The 18,016-nt window shown below is 42.5% G+C and overlaps 1 protein-coding gene across 4 annotated transcripts in view; it reads left to right on the forward strand.

Moving 5' to 3' along the window:
* fam222aa (family with sequence similarity 222 member Aa) overlaps positions 1–17,731 on the forward strand; it is a 61,458-nt gene extending 43,727 nt beyond the window's left edge. For all 4 annotated transcript variants that reach the window (XM_058069537.2, XM_058069538.2, XM_058069540.2 and 1 more), the window contains one exon: positions 13,539–17,731. In XM_058069537.2, the coding sequence (XP_057925520.2) occupies positions 13,539–14,998 (1,460 nt within the window). In that variant the 3' untranslated portion in view covers positions 14,999–17,731. The remainder of the gene's footprint in view (positions 1–13,538) is intronic.
* Positions 17,732–18,016: the final 285 nt, after the last annotated feature.

The following is an 18,016-nucleotide window of genomic DNA, read 5'->3' on the forward strand; positions in this document are numbered from 1 at the left end:
TTGCTTCATTAATTTGTTCCAGAAGGTCCGACTGATAGCTAAACTAATCAATTTTCTGATAAAAAAAAATGTCTGTTCCAGAAATACAAAAATGTTAACACAACATGTTTTTATATTCGTACAATTATAGTTATCTATGCAGTGATCAATTCCAAGTGCATCTAAACATGAGGAATGGAAGAGATAGACGATAATCATCTTGTTTGTAATCATATCAAATCATTCTGTTTTCATAACCTGTGTATCTACAGTAGATTGAAATCGAATGGTCTTATAACAAAGAGATTTACATCTCTACTAGGTACCGCGTCAATTACGATTAGCACTGCATTGACCATCAACACTAGGGTGGCTACAGTGGAGCATATTAGCAGGAGAAATGTCAGTTGGCTTACTGCCACCTCAACATGTTTTTCCACGGTCCTAAGTCCTTTGGAATGGTGTCTTTAGGAAATGTGAACAAGCTTACTCCTCAAGTGCTCTAGCAGTGAGCGGGCATCACATTGAAAAATATAACAAACAACCACAATCCATCCAGAACTGGACCAGAAGAGGTGATAATGCTTAGCAATGAAGCAGCAGCTCAGAGTATGACGTTTGGTGTACTGTAGATGTCCAGAACCGGAAGAACTGCCAAATGTAATTATTAGGGCTCTCAATCGATTAAAATTTTTACTTGTGATTAATCACATTTTGTCCATAGTTAACTTATACTTAATCTCACATAGTTGCACTTTCTATAAAACAAATTCCAGGTTCGTACTGGTTGGTTGATGATGGTGTGCTTTTAATTTGATGTTGTTCCTCATACCATAAGTATGAATGTGAGTGTGAATGGTTGTTTGTCTATATGTGCCCTGTGATTGGCTGACGACCAGTCCAGGGTGTACCCCGCCTCTCGCCCAAAGACAGCTGGGATAGGCTCCAGCACCCCCCGCAACCCTCGTGAGGAAAAAGCGGTAGAAAATGAATGAATGAATGAATATTGCTATATTATGTTTTACTTATGTGTTGAACATCCTGCCCGGTGACTAGCTAGTGTGCTGCTAATGCTATGTTATTTTCAGTCATGGTCACACTGACACAAGCCCAACCACAACAAAATAAAAGCAGCCACATTGTTTACACATTTTGCCTGGATCTCATTGCCTCTCTGATGGCAGCTACCTAGCTCGTTTTTAGGTTTGTATGATATAGTACAAAGTTGTTAATTGTTGTACTCGTCACTTGAAGTGACCTCAGCAACTTTGCCATTATATTACATGTTCTGCCGGTTGTCAAATAAATTGAATTAGTTGATTAAATAAGTTGATAAAATTGTTAATGGTGACAAAAAAATTGCAGACACAGCGGCGGCAGTCTGTACTCCCATGCAGCCCACCACCACGGCTTTAAAAAAATCCAATGGGAAACCCTGGAGTACTACCAACGGATGCATTGGAACCGCGTGGTTGCTGCGGTTTCCTACAGTGCTGATTTTGGGGGAGCAAACTGAGCCAAGCTGGTAACATGCAGTGGGAAAACCCTGGAAGTGGGAGGTGGGTGAGGGGTTTTAAGCAGAATTAAAGAGAGGAAACAAATGTGCATGTACCTGACCTTTTACCACTGACTAAACTATCCTCTTTCTAAGCTCCATTTGGAATTCTGCAGTGTCCTTACTGCCATTGTCATGATTCCAGCAGGAAAGCAGAGGTCATCTTCAAAAGTGATTGACAGCTATCCATGGCCACAGTCCTTCTGGATGCTTGCTTATGCCATCTCATTGAGGGGATTTTCTGCGTTCGCATAAGCATTTCATATGTGTCCATCACAGTTTTCTCACATTGCAAAATTCTGAGCATTAAGCGGTGCAGCCATATGCGGCCTGACCTCTCACATAGTCTAGCCTCTGGTGTCATCTTGACGTCTCAGCGCTGGCACACAAGAGGATCATTTCCGGCTTGTGGCGACCCACCGAGCTTTGCATTCACGCAGCCCTCTTGCCTTCTGCTGTGAGCACAGGGGGCGAAGCAATTTTGCTTCCATGGGAGGTTAGCTCAAGGAAGAGGGGCTTTACTGTAGTTGTGCTCACAGCGGGAATTGGATTGAAGAAGCACTTCCTGGTTCCAAAGCGGGCTGGCATTTGTGCATCGCTGCAGGTGCAAGGCATCAACACCCTCTGTCTTTGGCTGCCAGAGAGTGGGGGTGATTGGAGGGGGACAGAGACAGAGTGTCCCCAGTCCTTTGCTGTCCCACAGGAAGTGTTGAGCTCACACACTAACAGAGAGGCATTTAAGAGGTGCCACAAAGTAGGACACTTTTGGCTTGGTTTAGACCGGATATGGACATGAGCAGTTTTAGCCTATACTGTGCTGTGCTGTCCACTATATACCATGATATTCTTCATCTAAACTTTGTAAATGTGGTCTTAAAAGCAGCATGAATGATCCCCCTCTGCAAATGTCTACAAGTCTTTTTAATTAAAGGCCCACAGCAGTGTGTCTGTTTTGTTGTTCAAGCCGCACGTCTTTATTTCCACTTCAGTAAATAGCTCCACGCATTTAACCTCCCAGCCTTGATTGAAACGCACAGATGGTAAATATCGATCGATATGTTGTTGCAGGAGGTCTGGCTGTAAAGAAGGCCATTATGTGGGGAGAGCGGTGGAGACGTGACTGTATGTGTGATCAAATTAAAGAATAACAGGAAAACAGGAGGGCAATTTTGTTGTACTATTTTTTACTGATATTCCTTTAGTTGGGATGTTATGACAAAAGACCTAGCATACAAATGTAAACGCAGCCCAGTTCAATGTAAAAATCAAGTCTCAGAGTTACAATTTTTAAGGTAAAAGTTGTTTTGCCCTCTATGGCAGCATTACTGTGTTGTTTGTTCATACACTCAGCAGCCATGGTGTTTTATACATTTGTGAGATAGCAATTTAAGAACTGTAATATTAATTTCATAAAGGTTATTATTGTAGTTTTCTGTTATGTTAAACTGCACTGAAATATATTAACTTTCATACAATAAAATGAGTGGTTAGCATGCGGGCCACACAGCTAGCAGACCTGGGTTCGATTCCCTCCTTGGCCATCTCTATGTGGAGTTTGTATGTTCTCCCCATGCATGCGTGGGTTTTCTCCAGGTAATCCGGTTTCCCCCCACATTCCAAAAACAGGTTAATTAGGACATATGGACAATATATGGACAATACAAATTGTCCATATGTATAAATGTGAGTGTGAATGGTTGTTTTTCTATATGTGCCCTGTGATTGGCTGGCGACCAGTCCAGGGTGTACCTCGCCTCTTGCCCAAAGACAGCTGGGATAGGCTCCAGCATACCCTTGTGAGGATAAGCGTTAGAGAAAATGGATGAATGGACAATAAAATGATCAATTGTGCAAGATTGTCCTCTTTATGTAATGTGGTGATATTGTATGTTGGCTCAAACCTCACAAATAAAAAACACATTCAAACTTGTATTGGTAGATCAAAGTTGCAGACCATCCACTGGCCTTTTTTTCCTCTAAAGATCCAAAATAGAAGCAAAAAGTGCTTGTTAAAGGTCAAAAATCCTCTGCGCTTCTCTCCTCTTCCTCTCCAGCGTGTGTACTGCAGTGGACTGCCTTGTTGTCTGCGCAGTGTTAAATATTAATTGGGAATCAGTGAACGACTTGTCTCTTAAATGATAGAACAGAAGGGCCCGAGTTTGCCTCAGGCAGCCTGCAGGCGCCTTTCTTCTTCCATTTACCTGCAGGCCTGTGCAGCAGCACTTCCTGTATTCTGACAGGCCGGCCCAGCCGCCTCCAGCCTCCCCCCATGTCTCCTCTTCCTTTCTCCTTTTTTCTCTACTTGGCATCCTTTCTTATTTTTGAACATGCTTACAATGGCTTACAATCTCTGGGGTCTTTTACTCCAGACCTGTGTGTGTTTGTGTTGCAGATGCTCCTGCTCTTGGCAGTACATGGAGCCTTTTGAGAGAACATTGTCACTGTAGAATCTCTTCTTAAAGATAGGACAGAAAGATGCTGACATGAAGGGTATTTTAGCTTGTTGTCTTTCTGTCTCCATGCTGCTCTCACATGGTTTAATATCACCTCCTCACAGTTTGTCTTTGCCTCTCTTTCTTCCTCTCCATCGCTCTGTCATCTAGAGATGTGTGGCGAGACTAAATAACCTACAGAGGCCAGCTTCAACTTGTGCATGACCCTCTTGGATGAAAGGCTTCAAAGAATCATTTAAAATCTCATCACTTTGACCTGTTGCAGTCACTTTATCAGCTCGGCGCAGCTCCTCACCGGGTACGGAGAGTTTATATCGGGAAGTGGCAGCGCTGAATGTTAAATGGGAAGGAGGCGAGGGGCAGCAGGGATAGTAAGGCTTGACTTCGATGCCACAGGAATGAGTTCACAGGCTCATGAGCACAGGCTTAATCGCACATGACAATATCGGCTGGTGTGCCAGTCGCAACGCATAACCACCATGCTGCTTGTGCTGACTCGGAGTATTTGCTGATAAAGCCTCTGCTTTCTAGACCATGCAGTGTGCACAATGAGTGTGGCCCAGGCAGGCCTGGGGGCAAACCACATCTATAGCCAGAACTAATTATTAAACGGAGCACTTTTTGGTGGATGACATTTTTCCCCATTCATTAACAGTTCTGTTATCAGAACTGAAAAGACCTTTTCACAACTTGTGCGTACTTAGTCGTGAATCTTCGTGGCATTCATTCTTATTCTTGGCATTATTAAAAGCAGGAATCAACCACAACATAAGATACACCTGCACCATTTAGTAAGATCCAATGCAACTCAATCCAATGATTGGTAGCAAAAATCATGCCTTTACAAAGATAATAATGTTTATTTATGTTGTTGCATTTTGCAGTGGAACCTTTTTTTAGTCAAAATATGGAACCAATCTTATAGGAAAAAAGTTTTACAAGCTTTATACCAACTATAATCACATTGATAAATACAGTGATATGGATTGAATTAACATTTTCATTTCAATTATCAACTATTTTATTATGCAAGTTTGTTACTTTGCTTATTCGTTCACAGCAGGGGTGTCCAAACTTTTTCCACCAAGGGCCGCATGATGATGATTAGGGCTGTAAAATGACAATTTATAAGTTTACAGATTATTTCATTCACTCCCAAAGACATACTTTTTTGTGCGAGAGGCCAAAAGAGGTGATGATGCAATTGCACAATAGAAGAGATCATGTTTAGTTCAGTTTTAAGCCATTAAACGGCCACAAGGTGCCAGAAGTGCATTATATAAGAGCTCAGCATGCATCTTTCCCATGTAATAAAGCGCTCCACTCCAAGCAGGATGTCAAAAGCATGGAGGCGTGTAGCATGCACAAGGTTTTAGCACATGCATGCATTCACATGTATTTCCAAATGTGAAAATTGTAAATAGTTGTATAGTATAGACATTAACGTATTTGACAGCCCTACTAATAATATATGTAATTATTGATTAAGTCATTATATTCTTACAATGTGTAAAAGACCACCATAAAAATGTGCTGTAACCTGAAAATTCACCCTGGGCCGCTCTTTGGACCGCACATTTCAATGTGTATTTTGAGGTAAACAAACAGAATGCTCCACTTCCTGTGTTTATTTGGTACATGGGTGTCCCACAAAAAGGCGTGAAATGGGTGTTGTTGGTCTGCATTTCTCAGTAGCTCAAAATCCCACCTAATGTTGTTTTTAGTGGACACTGGGCATGATAATCATAATTAACCCAAACAGCTTGAAGCAAGGAGCGCCTTTGTTTTGGCCTCTTTTATACCTGCTGGGAGCGCATGCAGTATAATAAAAGATAAGATGCCAAGGTGCAATACAATAAAAGATTATAAGATGCCAAAATAACATTTCTTGGTCATTTGCTCACAGAGCTGATCTTTTTGTTGTTGCTTTTTTAATTCCTTGAGAGAGACAGCAGGTCGACCACAGTGCTTCCACTGGTGTCACTGGGGCAGGAATGCAGGACAAGTTCTTTCCCACGCTGTTAGCTTTCTTCTGCTGGAGACACAAGGCCCTGGGCCGGCTAATGCAGCCAGAACGCGGACAAATGGAAAGTGACACTTGTGTGTGTAGAATGGTATTTGTGGTGACGCTTTGACTACAGATAATAAAGTGTTCACCCTGGGGTGATTTCGCCCGGCAAGCACCCCAGATGAAACTCACTTACTCAGAGAGGGAGATGGAAAAGACAGAGGGGAGGGAGTCTAGAGAGACGGGGTGAAGTGGTGAAGAGATAGATAGATAGATCGAGGGAGGGAGGCACTGAAGAGACAAGAAGGATAAAAACACTGAGAGAAAGCATTTCTACAGTTTGTAATGTCAAAGCTTTAAAGGTCAGACGGGGCAACTGCACTGTGATTCCAGTTGAGATTTCTCCCTCTTTTGGATCCACCTTTTTTTCCTCCTGTAATCCACTTTTGCAACAAACTATACAGAGCTTATAATTAGATTTTTATCAGTTCTGTGACTTCAAAAAAGAAATTGTATGCTTTAGTATGAATATATATATATATATATATATATATATATATATATATATATATATATATATATATATATATATATATATATATATATATATATATATATATATATATATATATATATATATATATATATATATATATATATATATATATATATATGTGTGTGTGTGTGTGTGTGTGTGTGTGTGTGTGTGTGTAGGGGCATAGGAGAGTCCTTTTGGATCAATCCATTCCCGGTAATTTTGCCGACAGCCCATAAAAGGCCAGTCGATTTGTAAGTGTGCACGAGCTTGCCACATGAACTCAGCTAATTAATTTTCATAGCTGATCCGTGACATCTGGCTTCTACAGAGAAAATGTAAACACGGCCACAACCGACTGCTTTCACTCTTCCTCAGTGGGAACCCGTTGAAGCTAATGAGCTGCTAAGATACATTATATAGACAAATGTGGTGGTACACCTCAGTATCACTGCAAGTGAAAATGAAATAAAACATACAGGTGCACGCCATGTTTTTTTCATCATCATTCATGGACCTTGTTGGCACAGTTACGCTAAAAGGGCCTTCCTCAAACTGACAATTGTCCAACATAAGGATTCAAGGGGCACTACGGGGGCTAGCCCAATCCCTTACTGATTAGAAGGTTTTCAAATAGATTTCTAACATGTAACATCTGACTGTTTTGTGGACCTCATTTCCTGTGATAATGTGGAAGTGGTCCACATTGCAGTCCAAGTGAATGAACTCATAATGTTTAAACAGAATCCATAATTAGGCTTTCAAGTTTGTTTCGTTTTTGCTTCTATCTGAGACAAGAGAGGCTTCAATAAAATGAAAGATTAGATTTGGATGTTTTGTCCAAGGTTTTTTTTTAATCTCTTTTAATGATTAAATCCATTTTTGACATTGTGCCATGTGTGCGTGCCTGTGAGGGATCAGTGTGCAGATTGCTTTAACATTCTCACGATCCTTTTGTAACATGTTGTTAGAGTTAGAAACACTGCATGTGGTGACTGAGAGGCACATCAACTTTCATTTTATCCAGTGATGCATTTGCATCAAATGTTTCCTCTTAGAATATACAGTATGTGCCTGAAATATTACATTGATAATTCAACATCCTCAATATTGAATATTCCCAGCTGAGAGACCTTCAACGCAGGCAGAGAGGAGTTAGGTGCAGACAATGCATTTGTTTGAAGATTATGATGACACAAGCAGCTGTGAATCCAGACAGCTCTATCCACTGAGAAATCACTGCAGTTTGATTTTTATCTTTGCAATTATAGATAACAGAGGCCTGACAAATAATTGCCTTGATATTTTTCTTTTCTTTTCCTGCATAGCACAGAAAATCAACCTTGAGATGAGCAGAGGGCAATGACTGCTCCCAAAAATGGCTTTCCTGATATCTAGCAAGCAGCAGGGTTTCCTCGCATGCACTTGAATTGATTAGTACTTTGACTGAAGGCATATTCAAGTTGTCCGCCCCCCCCGGCGAGGATGCTCCAGTACTGCCTCATACATGTGCTTCCTCTGCTCTCTTGCTCATCAGGAAGCTCCTGTGGGGCACTGAGGCTTTGATTGACTGGCGGCTGAGTCCACAGGAAGCCTCTATTATTATCATCGCCACTGCGGCAGAGGGGCGGGAGGGGGGCCTGTGTCCAGGGGGTCTGGCCCCACAGCCCCTGATTTGTGTGTGCGATAGTCAATTAGAGGCACCACACTGCCGGAGACGAGTGGGATGCAGGGTTAATTGCAGAGGACCAAACAGCTGGCTATATCAGGGCCCATTGTGTTTGCGGCAGTTGTCGTGGCAATTGAGGCCTGGCTGTAATCGCTGACTAATCAGGCCTGTGCCAGATGACACCTCCATTAGCACAAGGCAGGTATTGTTCAGGATACCGTCCCCAACAGCGCTCTTAAAGGAGGCTGGGCCCCATTGCCATACAGACCAAGATGCTATCAGGCAAGAGCTAAGCAACAGGTGAAAGGTAACACCCCATTCTTTTTTTCCAAGATTCAGTAGTTCCTTTCGGAACATACATGAATTATTCAGTTGAATAAGTCATTGTAGAGCCATTCAGTATCCCATAGTGGTGGAATTTGGTGCATAAATGTGATCTATGTTCAGTTGTTTAGTTGTTAGTCTTGCTTTTCTGTACACAGATGGGCATTTCACAAAGATTCCTCGGTATGCGGGCTTCAATGCCAATGTCAAGCTGAGTGGAATAATTCTGCAAGTTGTGTTTTCGTGGAGGTTTGCATGGATTTGATGTTCTTCCTCAGGCCACAACATACTTTGAACTTCATCTCCATGCTCTTCCATTTAGACTTGATTACTCAACAATCACTTCCACACAATTGACTCATTATTTTCATCCTCATACTTGAAACCTGATCATCGTAAAGCTCTGTTTGCTTAGCAAAAAATCTAATTGCAAGTCAACCAACCAGTCATCTCCTCCCTTCATCTAAGCAAGCAACACGACCCAACTACATGGTCAGATAGGATCAAAGCTTATGGAGATATCTGCTTTACACAAGTGAGGAAGGAAATGCTGAAAGCTGATTGATGTAGTGCTATTACACCCCCATCACTAATATGAAACTTCTACATAATTTTTAATTTTAGAACACTCCCAATCACTGAGAGCAAGGGCGTTTCTGGTGACTTTTTTTCCTTTGCTTGTTCATTTAAACCTCTTAATTAAAATGCAAAGGTTTCTTTTGGTCTCCATATTGGATGCTGCACTTTTACACAGCTCTACCTCCCTTACCTGCCTCCCCCCTCCCCCCCACATGCTCCCTGTCTGCCTTTGCTTCACTGTGATCAACACAATTTGACCTCTCATTCGAAAGAAGTGCTCAGAATTTAATGGATTATTTTTTTTTACAGTCTAATCTAACCAGTTCCTTCTTTATTGCTGTTTTGTACCCAATGGACCTCGTCTTTAGCAGGCCTCCCCCATGCACGCTCACACCAGGAAAATTAGTTCATCAGAATTCAGAATGTACTGCTGGCTAATTAAAGGAGTGCTAATTGAGTGTTAAGAATCGGGCACTCCCTACTCCAAACACACACACACGCACACACACAAGCAATCAGAGTGACAGCACTGGGTACACCAAGGACGTTGCGCTTGGGGAGCTTCATGCCAATCAAAAATGGAGAGAAATGAGAGTGGCCATCCTCCCAGTGGAATGGGATTTCCAGATCATATCACAGCCCCATGCTGCCATGTTATCCCACACTTTATATCTGTGCCGGTCTGACCGCTGCAGAGTGTAACGCTGCACAGATAGCCTCGCTCACTGCGTGCATCGTGCTAATGAGGGGTGGCATTTAGAGATGTGCTGCCCTGACACACGGGCATTGTGTGCCAGGCACTGGATTATTAAGGACGAAGGTCAGCCCATTAATTGCCTGCCTGCCATCTCGACTCCCTGGCGCGGGATCTCTCTCAACAAACGGCTGCATTTTTCTATAATCTACAACGCAGTGCAATCATATGCTTGCTTTATTTACAATCCTTTTTAATGTTCCTTTCTCCTGAAACTCAGGTCTCCCTTTTCGTTTACTGTTTCATGTGCTTGTGAATGCACCTTCTCTCAGGAAGAGAAAAAGCATATTCGTGCGTCCTCGGGGGAAATAATTAATCCTTACAAGGCTGTCGCATGTCGAAATGAAGCGAGTGTGAAGCATTTAGCCCAGGAGGCATTGCAGGCTGTCGCCCGCACAGGCACCTGTTGTTGTCCCTGCCCTACATTTCATGAGAGAGTGCTGAGCAGAGGATAACAACATGCTTCACTGATGTCAAATGAGACACACAAGTGCAGAAGCTGGTTTGTGTTTGCTTGCCTTGTTTTTCTGCTTTCACGCATGCTATTTGCATGCACAGGCACACCGAGGAGTGTGCACAGGTGCAGGAAAGCCCCTACCTTGTGAGGAGGTGCTAGCTGCCTTGGAGGGTGTTTATCAGTGAGCACCATCTGTATGCTGCTGCTCTTAGCTAGGATCTGCTGCACACTAAACCAATAAGTCACACAGTTCCAACATAAGAAGAGACTCTATCCTTCAACTTGGAGACTTCCTGCTTCTGGAGGAGAGAGATGTGCAGACACATCAAACAGACAGTGTGTAGGCGAGGGCAATTACAGTTTGTGGCCACGCTTATTGTCATCAACTTGGCTATAAAATTCATACCGTGGAACTTTTTTGAAGAGGGCAATACTGGAATCAGAAGAATCCAGATGCTCATTTGCCTCCTCCTCCCCCCTCGTCTTCCTTTATGCCTGTGAGTTCTAATAACCGGAAGCTTTTGTGAAGCCGAGATGGGGTTTGTAGGCCTGAAAGGCCTCTAATCCCTGTGGCCCGTGAAGTGTGAAGCCCTTTGATGCCAGGTTGGTGTGCCAAAGACTCTGGCTATTGACAAACAAGGGCCAGGCTGGGAAAAGACGGAGGGAGAGAGCTTTTTCGCCTCACTTTTCAAAAAAAATGCAAGCGCAACGATGGAATATACAGAGAAGGAAAAGAATTAGCAACCCTTTAATGAATTTTCTGCCTTTTTTATATCCTTTCAACTCTCGTGCGGCAGTAATTAGGTGGAATGATGGGCATAATACAGCAGGGGGCTTGTTGGGGCGGCAGGACACAAGGCCCTTGATAAGCCTGAAAGCCAAGAATCTTTCCTCATTTGAACCATGTGATGATCAAAGATGTTTTTTTTTCTCATGTAAAGAAGATCAGAAAAAAATGCTGCCTTTCCATTTGCATGTGGACCAGCAATGTGCTTTGAAATGAGCGTGTTTTCCTCTTTAGAGCAAACCAAACAAGTCTTGTCAGTTTTCCACTGTGAGTGTTAGCATCAAAGCGTCTGTCGCCAGGGAAGCTGCCTCATCAAGGTTGGTGAGGTCGGAGATGGGCCGTCCTGGCACACATGGCTCTGCCCCTAAGAGGGCATGGGCTTTTCATCTCATACCTACGCTCACATTTATAATCTCTATGATTAAAAAATGAGACTAAGCAACGAAAGCTATTTTTGATTAGGGATCATTTAAATTATAGGGAGTCTGATTTAGAAATCTTCCCTCAGCAGGAGAAATGACACCGGGATGGGTCATGCACTAAATTCAGCTCAGGATATTCACCGCCATTCCCCTCTGTCATTAAATTCCCAATTTATTTCTTTTATGATATGGATCTTGTAGATTTAATCATTGTCACAGTCGGAGACCCATAGGGTTGTTGAAATTAACTCCCCGTGCTATCTGTAATGGAAGCCCAGAAATGAGGATTGAGGCTATTTGGCTGTGGAGTCTATTTAAAATGATTTTGCAATTGGAAAGGAAATGGAGTGAGTCCTCGTCACAGTCTGCAACCTGCACACTCTTTATGTTACTGACACCATCGTCATTGCGCTTAATTTGTGTATTTTGTTGCCTTTTGCTTTAAAAAAATGGATTTATGGAGGGGTCACAAGTCATTTATGGCAGCTGATGTATCACTTGTAAATTGACTTCTTCTCCCAACCCCCTCACACACACACTTTTTGTTGCACTGGGCTAAGTAGGCATGAAATTGCCTGAATAATGTTGTTTAAATCCAATCTCTCAACGTGGCCCTTCACCCCCATGCCCAACCCCCAAACAATGACACATGGTGGGTTTTTTGAAATTGCCATTTTCCTGTTGCCACCACCAGCTTTGGCTCATTGAACGAGGGCCATCGCTGTTCACGCTCCCCACTTTTGCTGCGGAATTGAATTTTTGGGATAGGAGAGTTTCATATTGCAAACAGCAAGGTGCATGTACGTTGTGCATTTTGCACTGCTGTTTTGCTATTGGGTTTTGGCTGCTTTATTTCCTAACTTGGATGTTTGGGGCAAAGCTTTGTCCTTATGGCGATGGTATTTAATCAAGGCAATTTCTCTTTTTTTTTCTTTTTTTTATAAAACAGTGTTTTTATATTGTAGTTGCAACTTGCTGTGGTGTAGCCCCGTACTGCATCATAATGAGATGGGTTACTGCCATGCACAACCATACAAAACTGAGTAGGCATGTCTTATATGTTGTGGCCTATTTGTGCAGTGTACCTTAACCAGGCTAAGGACACAAGATGTTAGAATTCTTCATATATGTACTTCTCGACTATTCACACATGAAAATTATGAACCTAGTGTAATGATACCACTTCCAATTCTCAAATGTACCACTCCAATTAAACATGCTTTGATCCAGTCCCTCCTCGCTTGGTATCCAAGGCTAACCTAATTCATTGCTAAAGAGAGTCAGAATTAATTTCACAATGCACCGATTTAACACCGCCTAAGGTGGCGTCTTTTGACAGAATGAGTTTTTAAAAAGATCCACTCGCCGAGGGAGGAACCTCCACTGGAGGGAGTGGAAAATATGATGGAATTTAAAATAATGTCTAACAGAGAATTAAAGCCCAGATTTACATTTTGTAAACGTTTCATGCGTTTCTGTTTGTCCACTTGTTGTTGTCGTAATTTCTAGACGCCACCAGTATAGAAGCCACAGGTGTCCTTATTGGAACATGGAATATTTAGTACACGGAAAGATGTTCCAGATTTTTTTACTTTTGATGAAATACATGCCTTTTTCCAAACAATGCTGAATAGTGTCATCTGTTTAACCAGTTAAACAGTAACCTTTTGTTGTTTGTTCTTGTAAGCTTTTTATGAAAAATGCATTCCTTAAATGGTTCCAAGTGTGGTTAGCACGTCTGCCTCACAGGCAGATGATTCTGGGATAGAGTCCAGCTCTGACCTCTCTGTGGGGATACTCCAGCTTGCTACCACATTGCAGAAACATGCATGTTAAGTTAATTGGAAACTCTAAATTGCCCATGAGTGTTGTTTTTCTAAATGTGCCCTGGGATTGACTGGTGACCAGTTCAGAGTGTACCCCACTTCTCACTCAAAAGGCAGCTGGGATAAGCTCCAGCTCACCCGTGCAAATGACTTAATCTCACTCAAACTTGTCTCTCTTTTTAACCCACAGGTGAGCTGGTGGGGCCTACACATTCCCCCCGCTACCCCACTGCAGCAGAACTTGATGCCTACGCTCAGAAGACAGCTAATAACCCTTTGTCTATCAAGATCTTCCCCACCAACATCAGGGTTCCCCAGCACAAGCACCTTAACCGGACAGTGAATGGATATGACACCACAGGCCAGCGCTACAGCCCCTACCCACACCTCCACACCGGGGGCTATCATGGCCTACTCGCCATCGTCAAGTCCTCTTCCTCGTCTTCATCATCATCTACTTCTACTTTTGTCCCATCAAAAGGTGTTCTCAAGAACTCCGAAGGCAGACGGACTAAGTTGTCTCCAGCCCACATTGCTGTCGCCCCATATCCACCCAGTAGTAGCACTTTAGTCAGTGGCCCCAGCCAGATGGGTTACCAAACTGGGCCCACAAAGCCTCCAGAGGGACCCGGGTTGTCGGTTCCTCCAAATGTCACTGTAGCTGGCTCAGTGATTCCTGTTGCCGGTGGGCGTGGCCTTGCCCTCCCCGCACAGTCCAACCTCCCTTCCATTCAGAGCATCATTTACCAGATCAACCAGCATTGCCAAGCCCAGGCTCTGCAGCAGGTTTGTCAGGGGGCACCACCTTCCAATTCCAGCCCCTCCAAGCAGGGCACAACAGTCATGGGGGTCTCTTCCAACTCTTCAGGTGGAGGCTACGTTGTGGGAATGGGTCCACAGCCCAACATGGTGTACACAGGTCCTGGCCTGCCGCCACAGAACACAGAGGGAGTGAAGAGTGGGGTGTACGCAGATGGCATGGACTACATCCTCTGGCAGAAGCAGCAGCAGCAACAGCAGCATCAGCAACAGGCCATGCTCAGAATGTACAGCGGCGGCAGCGGAGGGGGAGGAGCTATCAGCAAGTCCCCTGAAAGCTGCATTCCAGTTGGTGGGATCATGGCGGGGCAAGTGTCCTCATCCTCGTCCAGACCTTACCACATGACAGCAAGTGCCAGCGGCGGAGGCGGAATGGACAAAGTCAGCTCCTCCCCTTTGAACTGTGTCGGCATGCATGGGAATTTCTCAGTGGGTCAGTACTTCGCCCCACCATGGAACAGTGTCCTGGTGACACCCGACAGTGACTGCTACAACCCCCAGGAGCTTCTGGCCAGCTCTACAGGCGGGTCGGTCACAGGGCACAGAGAAGTGGCCTACCCGCACCATCCCTATCACCACCACCACCACCACCACCATCATCATCACCCTGCAATCGACAGCGGGGGGCGTTTGTGCTGCAGCCTGCCCAGCAAGAGCATGTGCAACACGTCTGTGCTGAGCAGTAGCTTGCAGTCTCTGGAATACCTGATTAACGACATCCACCCACCCTGCATAAAGGAGCAGATGCTTGGCAAAGGCTATGAGACTGTGTCGGTACCGCGTCTGCTAGACCACCAGCACGCACACATTCGCCTCCCCGTTTACAGATAGAGGCACAAATGAATCACAGGAATCGAGTAGTGAATTTGTAAAGAAAATCGAAAGTGAGCGTGTGCAGATTTGCTTTAACAAGCCTAGCAAGAAAAGCCGTTGTCGTGCTGTGTGACCCAATCTTTGGTGGTTTCAAGTCAGGCAGTGTGAATCCCAAATAAAAGGAAAGCGCTAGTGATTGCAAGTTGGAGAGTTCTCCCGATGATCCATTGTGTGGTTTGCCAATAGGAATTTTGGATTGATTTGTTTTTCTGTTTCGTTTTTTTTTTTTTTTTTTTTTTGCTGATGTTTTACTTGCCTGAACTTTTCTCTTTTTGTTGTTTTTCTGACAGAATCACAGCTTGACATGAAGTTAAAACACCACTCATATTCCCCCCCCGATCCCACCTTACAAATACTAAGGATGAAGCTACTGTGTAGGTTGTCACTGAAATAAATGGTCTTACACGGACCAAAGATTAGGGCTGCTCACAACATCCAAAACCCTAAGCAGACACGTACAAATGGATAGAATGGAAATTATAGGCAGGACTCTAGTCTTCAAGAATCAGCAAGTCAAATTAGCAAATGATAGTTAATGATTATTGATGTTATAATTGATACATAAATTGCACTGCTTGAATCTTGTTAACTTTGAAGTTTGGAATTGGGTAGTTTGGATATTATATATTTAAGAAACTTGAAAAACTTGAACCTATTTTATGTTGTTTTATATATTTGTAGGTATATTATATGCATTGGCTGCTATGGGGAAAGGTGTATCTAATGCTTTTTTCCACTTGGTTTGTATGATTTTAATATTCCTCTTCAAGCTAATGTGCAGTTTCTTATGTCCCAGTTTGAGGCATAGTTGCTGCTTCGGTTCTGTAAGAACCTACTGTGTGAGAGAGCTTGTTTTTTTAACACTGGAATCGACAATTACCAAGGAGTGTTCGGGCCATACTGAAAAGAAAAAATGATATTACGCCAGTAATGTTGCGAGAATAAATGTATATATCTTTCATGTCATCATTTTACCAGACTAAAGTTGTAATATTTCAATTATAGGCGATACCAATGTGTAATGGTACTGCGAAGAAGGTACATGCACATGATGAAATCTCTTTTGTTGGGTTTATTTGATCAGCCAACATTACTACATTTTCTATAACAGAGTCAACCCCTGCCACATTGCGGTTACAATTTCATAGCTTCACTCTTATCACGGTTTTTCAAACATGTATTAATTCATAAATCATGCTATTTTGTCTACAATATGCCTGTTGAAAAATATGCATATTTAAGCACATGTATGTTTTGTCTACATGAAGCTATTGCAAGCAGAAAAATGGTTCAGTTAACTACAATACAAACAAAATACACATTCAAATTGTGAATGTTATATTCTATATTGGGCACTCCGTGTCAGTAACTGTTCTGTAAGACAACAACCAGACTGGATGGTCATAACAACAGGCTTTTATTGCAGGTTTAAATGATCTCACTACACACGGAACACATTTAGTACAACACACACAAGCTTTTTATGTCCTTTATTACTTAATTTCAACTATATTGGGTAGTAAAAATGTAAAGATGACTATTATTTCATGTCTACAGGGCAGGTTTTTTATGCCATAACTACAAAATTATTCAATTTATAAAAAAAGAATCCTACAACTGTCACAGTCAGGTGTGGAACCAATTAACTACGATAAAAGAGGGATGACTGTATCACTAAATGTTTTTTTTCTTTTCAGTGTTGCCTTAATACTCCATTGTAACAATAAATCTTGAAATACGTATTTAAATGGAACCTGACAAAGGCAAGAAAAAGAAATGTTACAATGACGAATGTGACTGGGAGGTTACCGACATAACCAGACATGTACGTTTGTTTAACGCGGGTATGTGGCCGAGTGCATGTGAGCGCAGATGTGTGTGTGTGCGCGCATTTTAGCTCTTCAAAATCCTCAGACTTTTTATTTTTCTGTGTGTCATTTCAAGATTTCTACCACAGTCCTATAAACATATCTGAGTAATGTACAGATTTTGCTCCCTTTTTAATGGAGGCTTGAGTGACTCCTTTCAAAGTGGTAAGTGTATCACGTCTGCCTTCTCTGTCAGGTTTTATTCTAAACTACAGAGAGAAAAAAAAAGCTGAGAAAGACGTGAGTCCTATTTGGGGAGATACTATTCACTCCTCTTGCAAATAAAAATGAAAACAATCATTTGCTCTTCTTCTGGCGTCAGATGAAAAGAGACAAGGGTCACTGCTTTTTCGTTTTAGCCCCTGGTAGGGATGCATTTAGCCTGGGCCGGTCTTAACTAGATGATTCAGAGCGGTGAAATATTTATTATGACTGTGAGATTCCCTTGAATGTACTGCACTTAAATTACTGCGATGTTTTATTGCCTTGTGGGATTCAAGTGAAAGAGGAAAAAATTGGATCAGTGCAGCGGACCTCTGGTCTTGAAATTAGCATTTCTTTTGTCAGTGGAATTTCAATGCTAAATTGAATTTATTAAATAAAGAGACAGATGGAGCTTTGTTGTGGGGAAATACTGGCATCAGTCTAGATTTATGAAGTGCAATTATTATGACTGTATGAACATTTTTTTCTCTGAGCTTACACCAAAAAAATGTAAACTACAGTTGTCAATACATTCCCAATGTACCACATCCCTAATCCTTATCCTTTTTATTTTGGTTCTGTTTTGAGGTGTAAAATAAATCTCTTTTAAGAATATATGCAGGCCACATCCTGGCTTTGTTGTCTTGTTATTTTTTTGTATGAAATGTATTAAAGCCCTCATCTTGAATCCTTAGGGGATGTAAATACTGAAAAAATGGTCAACCCCCCTGACAATGTGATGGATCTCCCACAAATAATCTGTCTTGATTTGAGCTGTTTCCCCTCAAGACAACCAAAGTAAATGTTGTCTATGATCCTTAAAATGTGAGCTATTAGTGTTCATGGAGCCTCCACTGTCATTGAGGTCCTGACAGCCTAAAGAACACCAAGCCCCTTGGCTTAA

The sequence above is a fragment of the Doryrhamphus excisus genome, linkage group LG3, assembly GCF_037039965.1.
Source record: "Doryrhamphus excisus strain RoL-2023G ecotype Guam linkage group LG3, RoL_Dexc_Guam_v1.1, whole genome shotgun sequence".
Lineage (NCBI taxonomy): Eukaryota > Metazoa > Chordata > Actinopteri > Syngnathiformes > Syngnathidae > Doryrhamphus > Doryrhamphus excisus.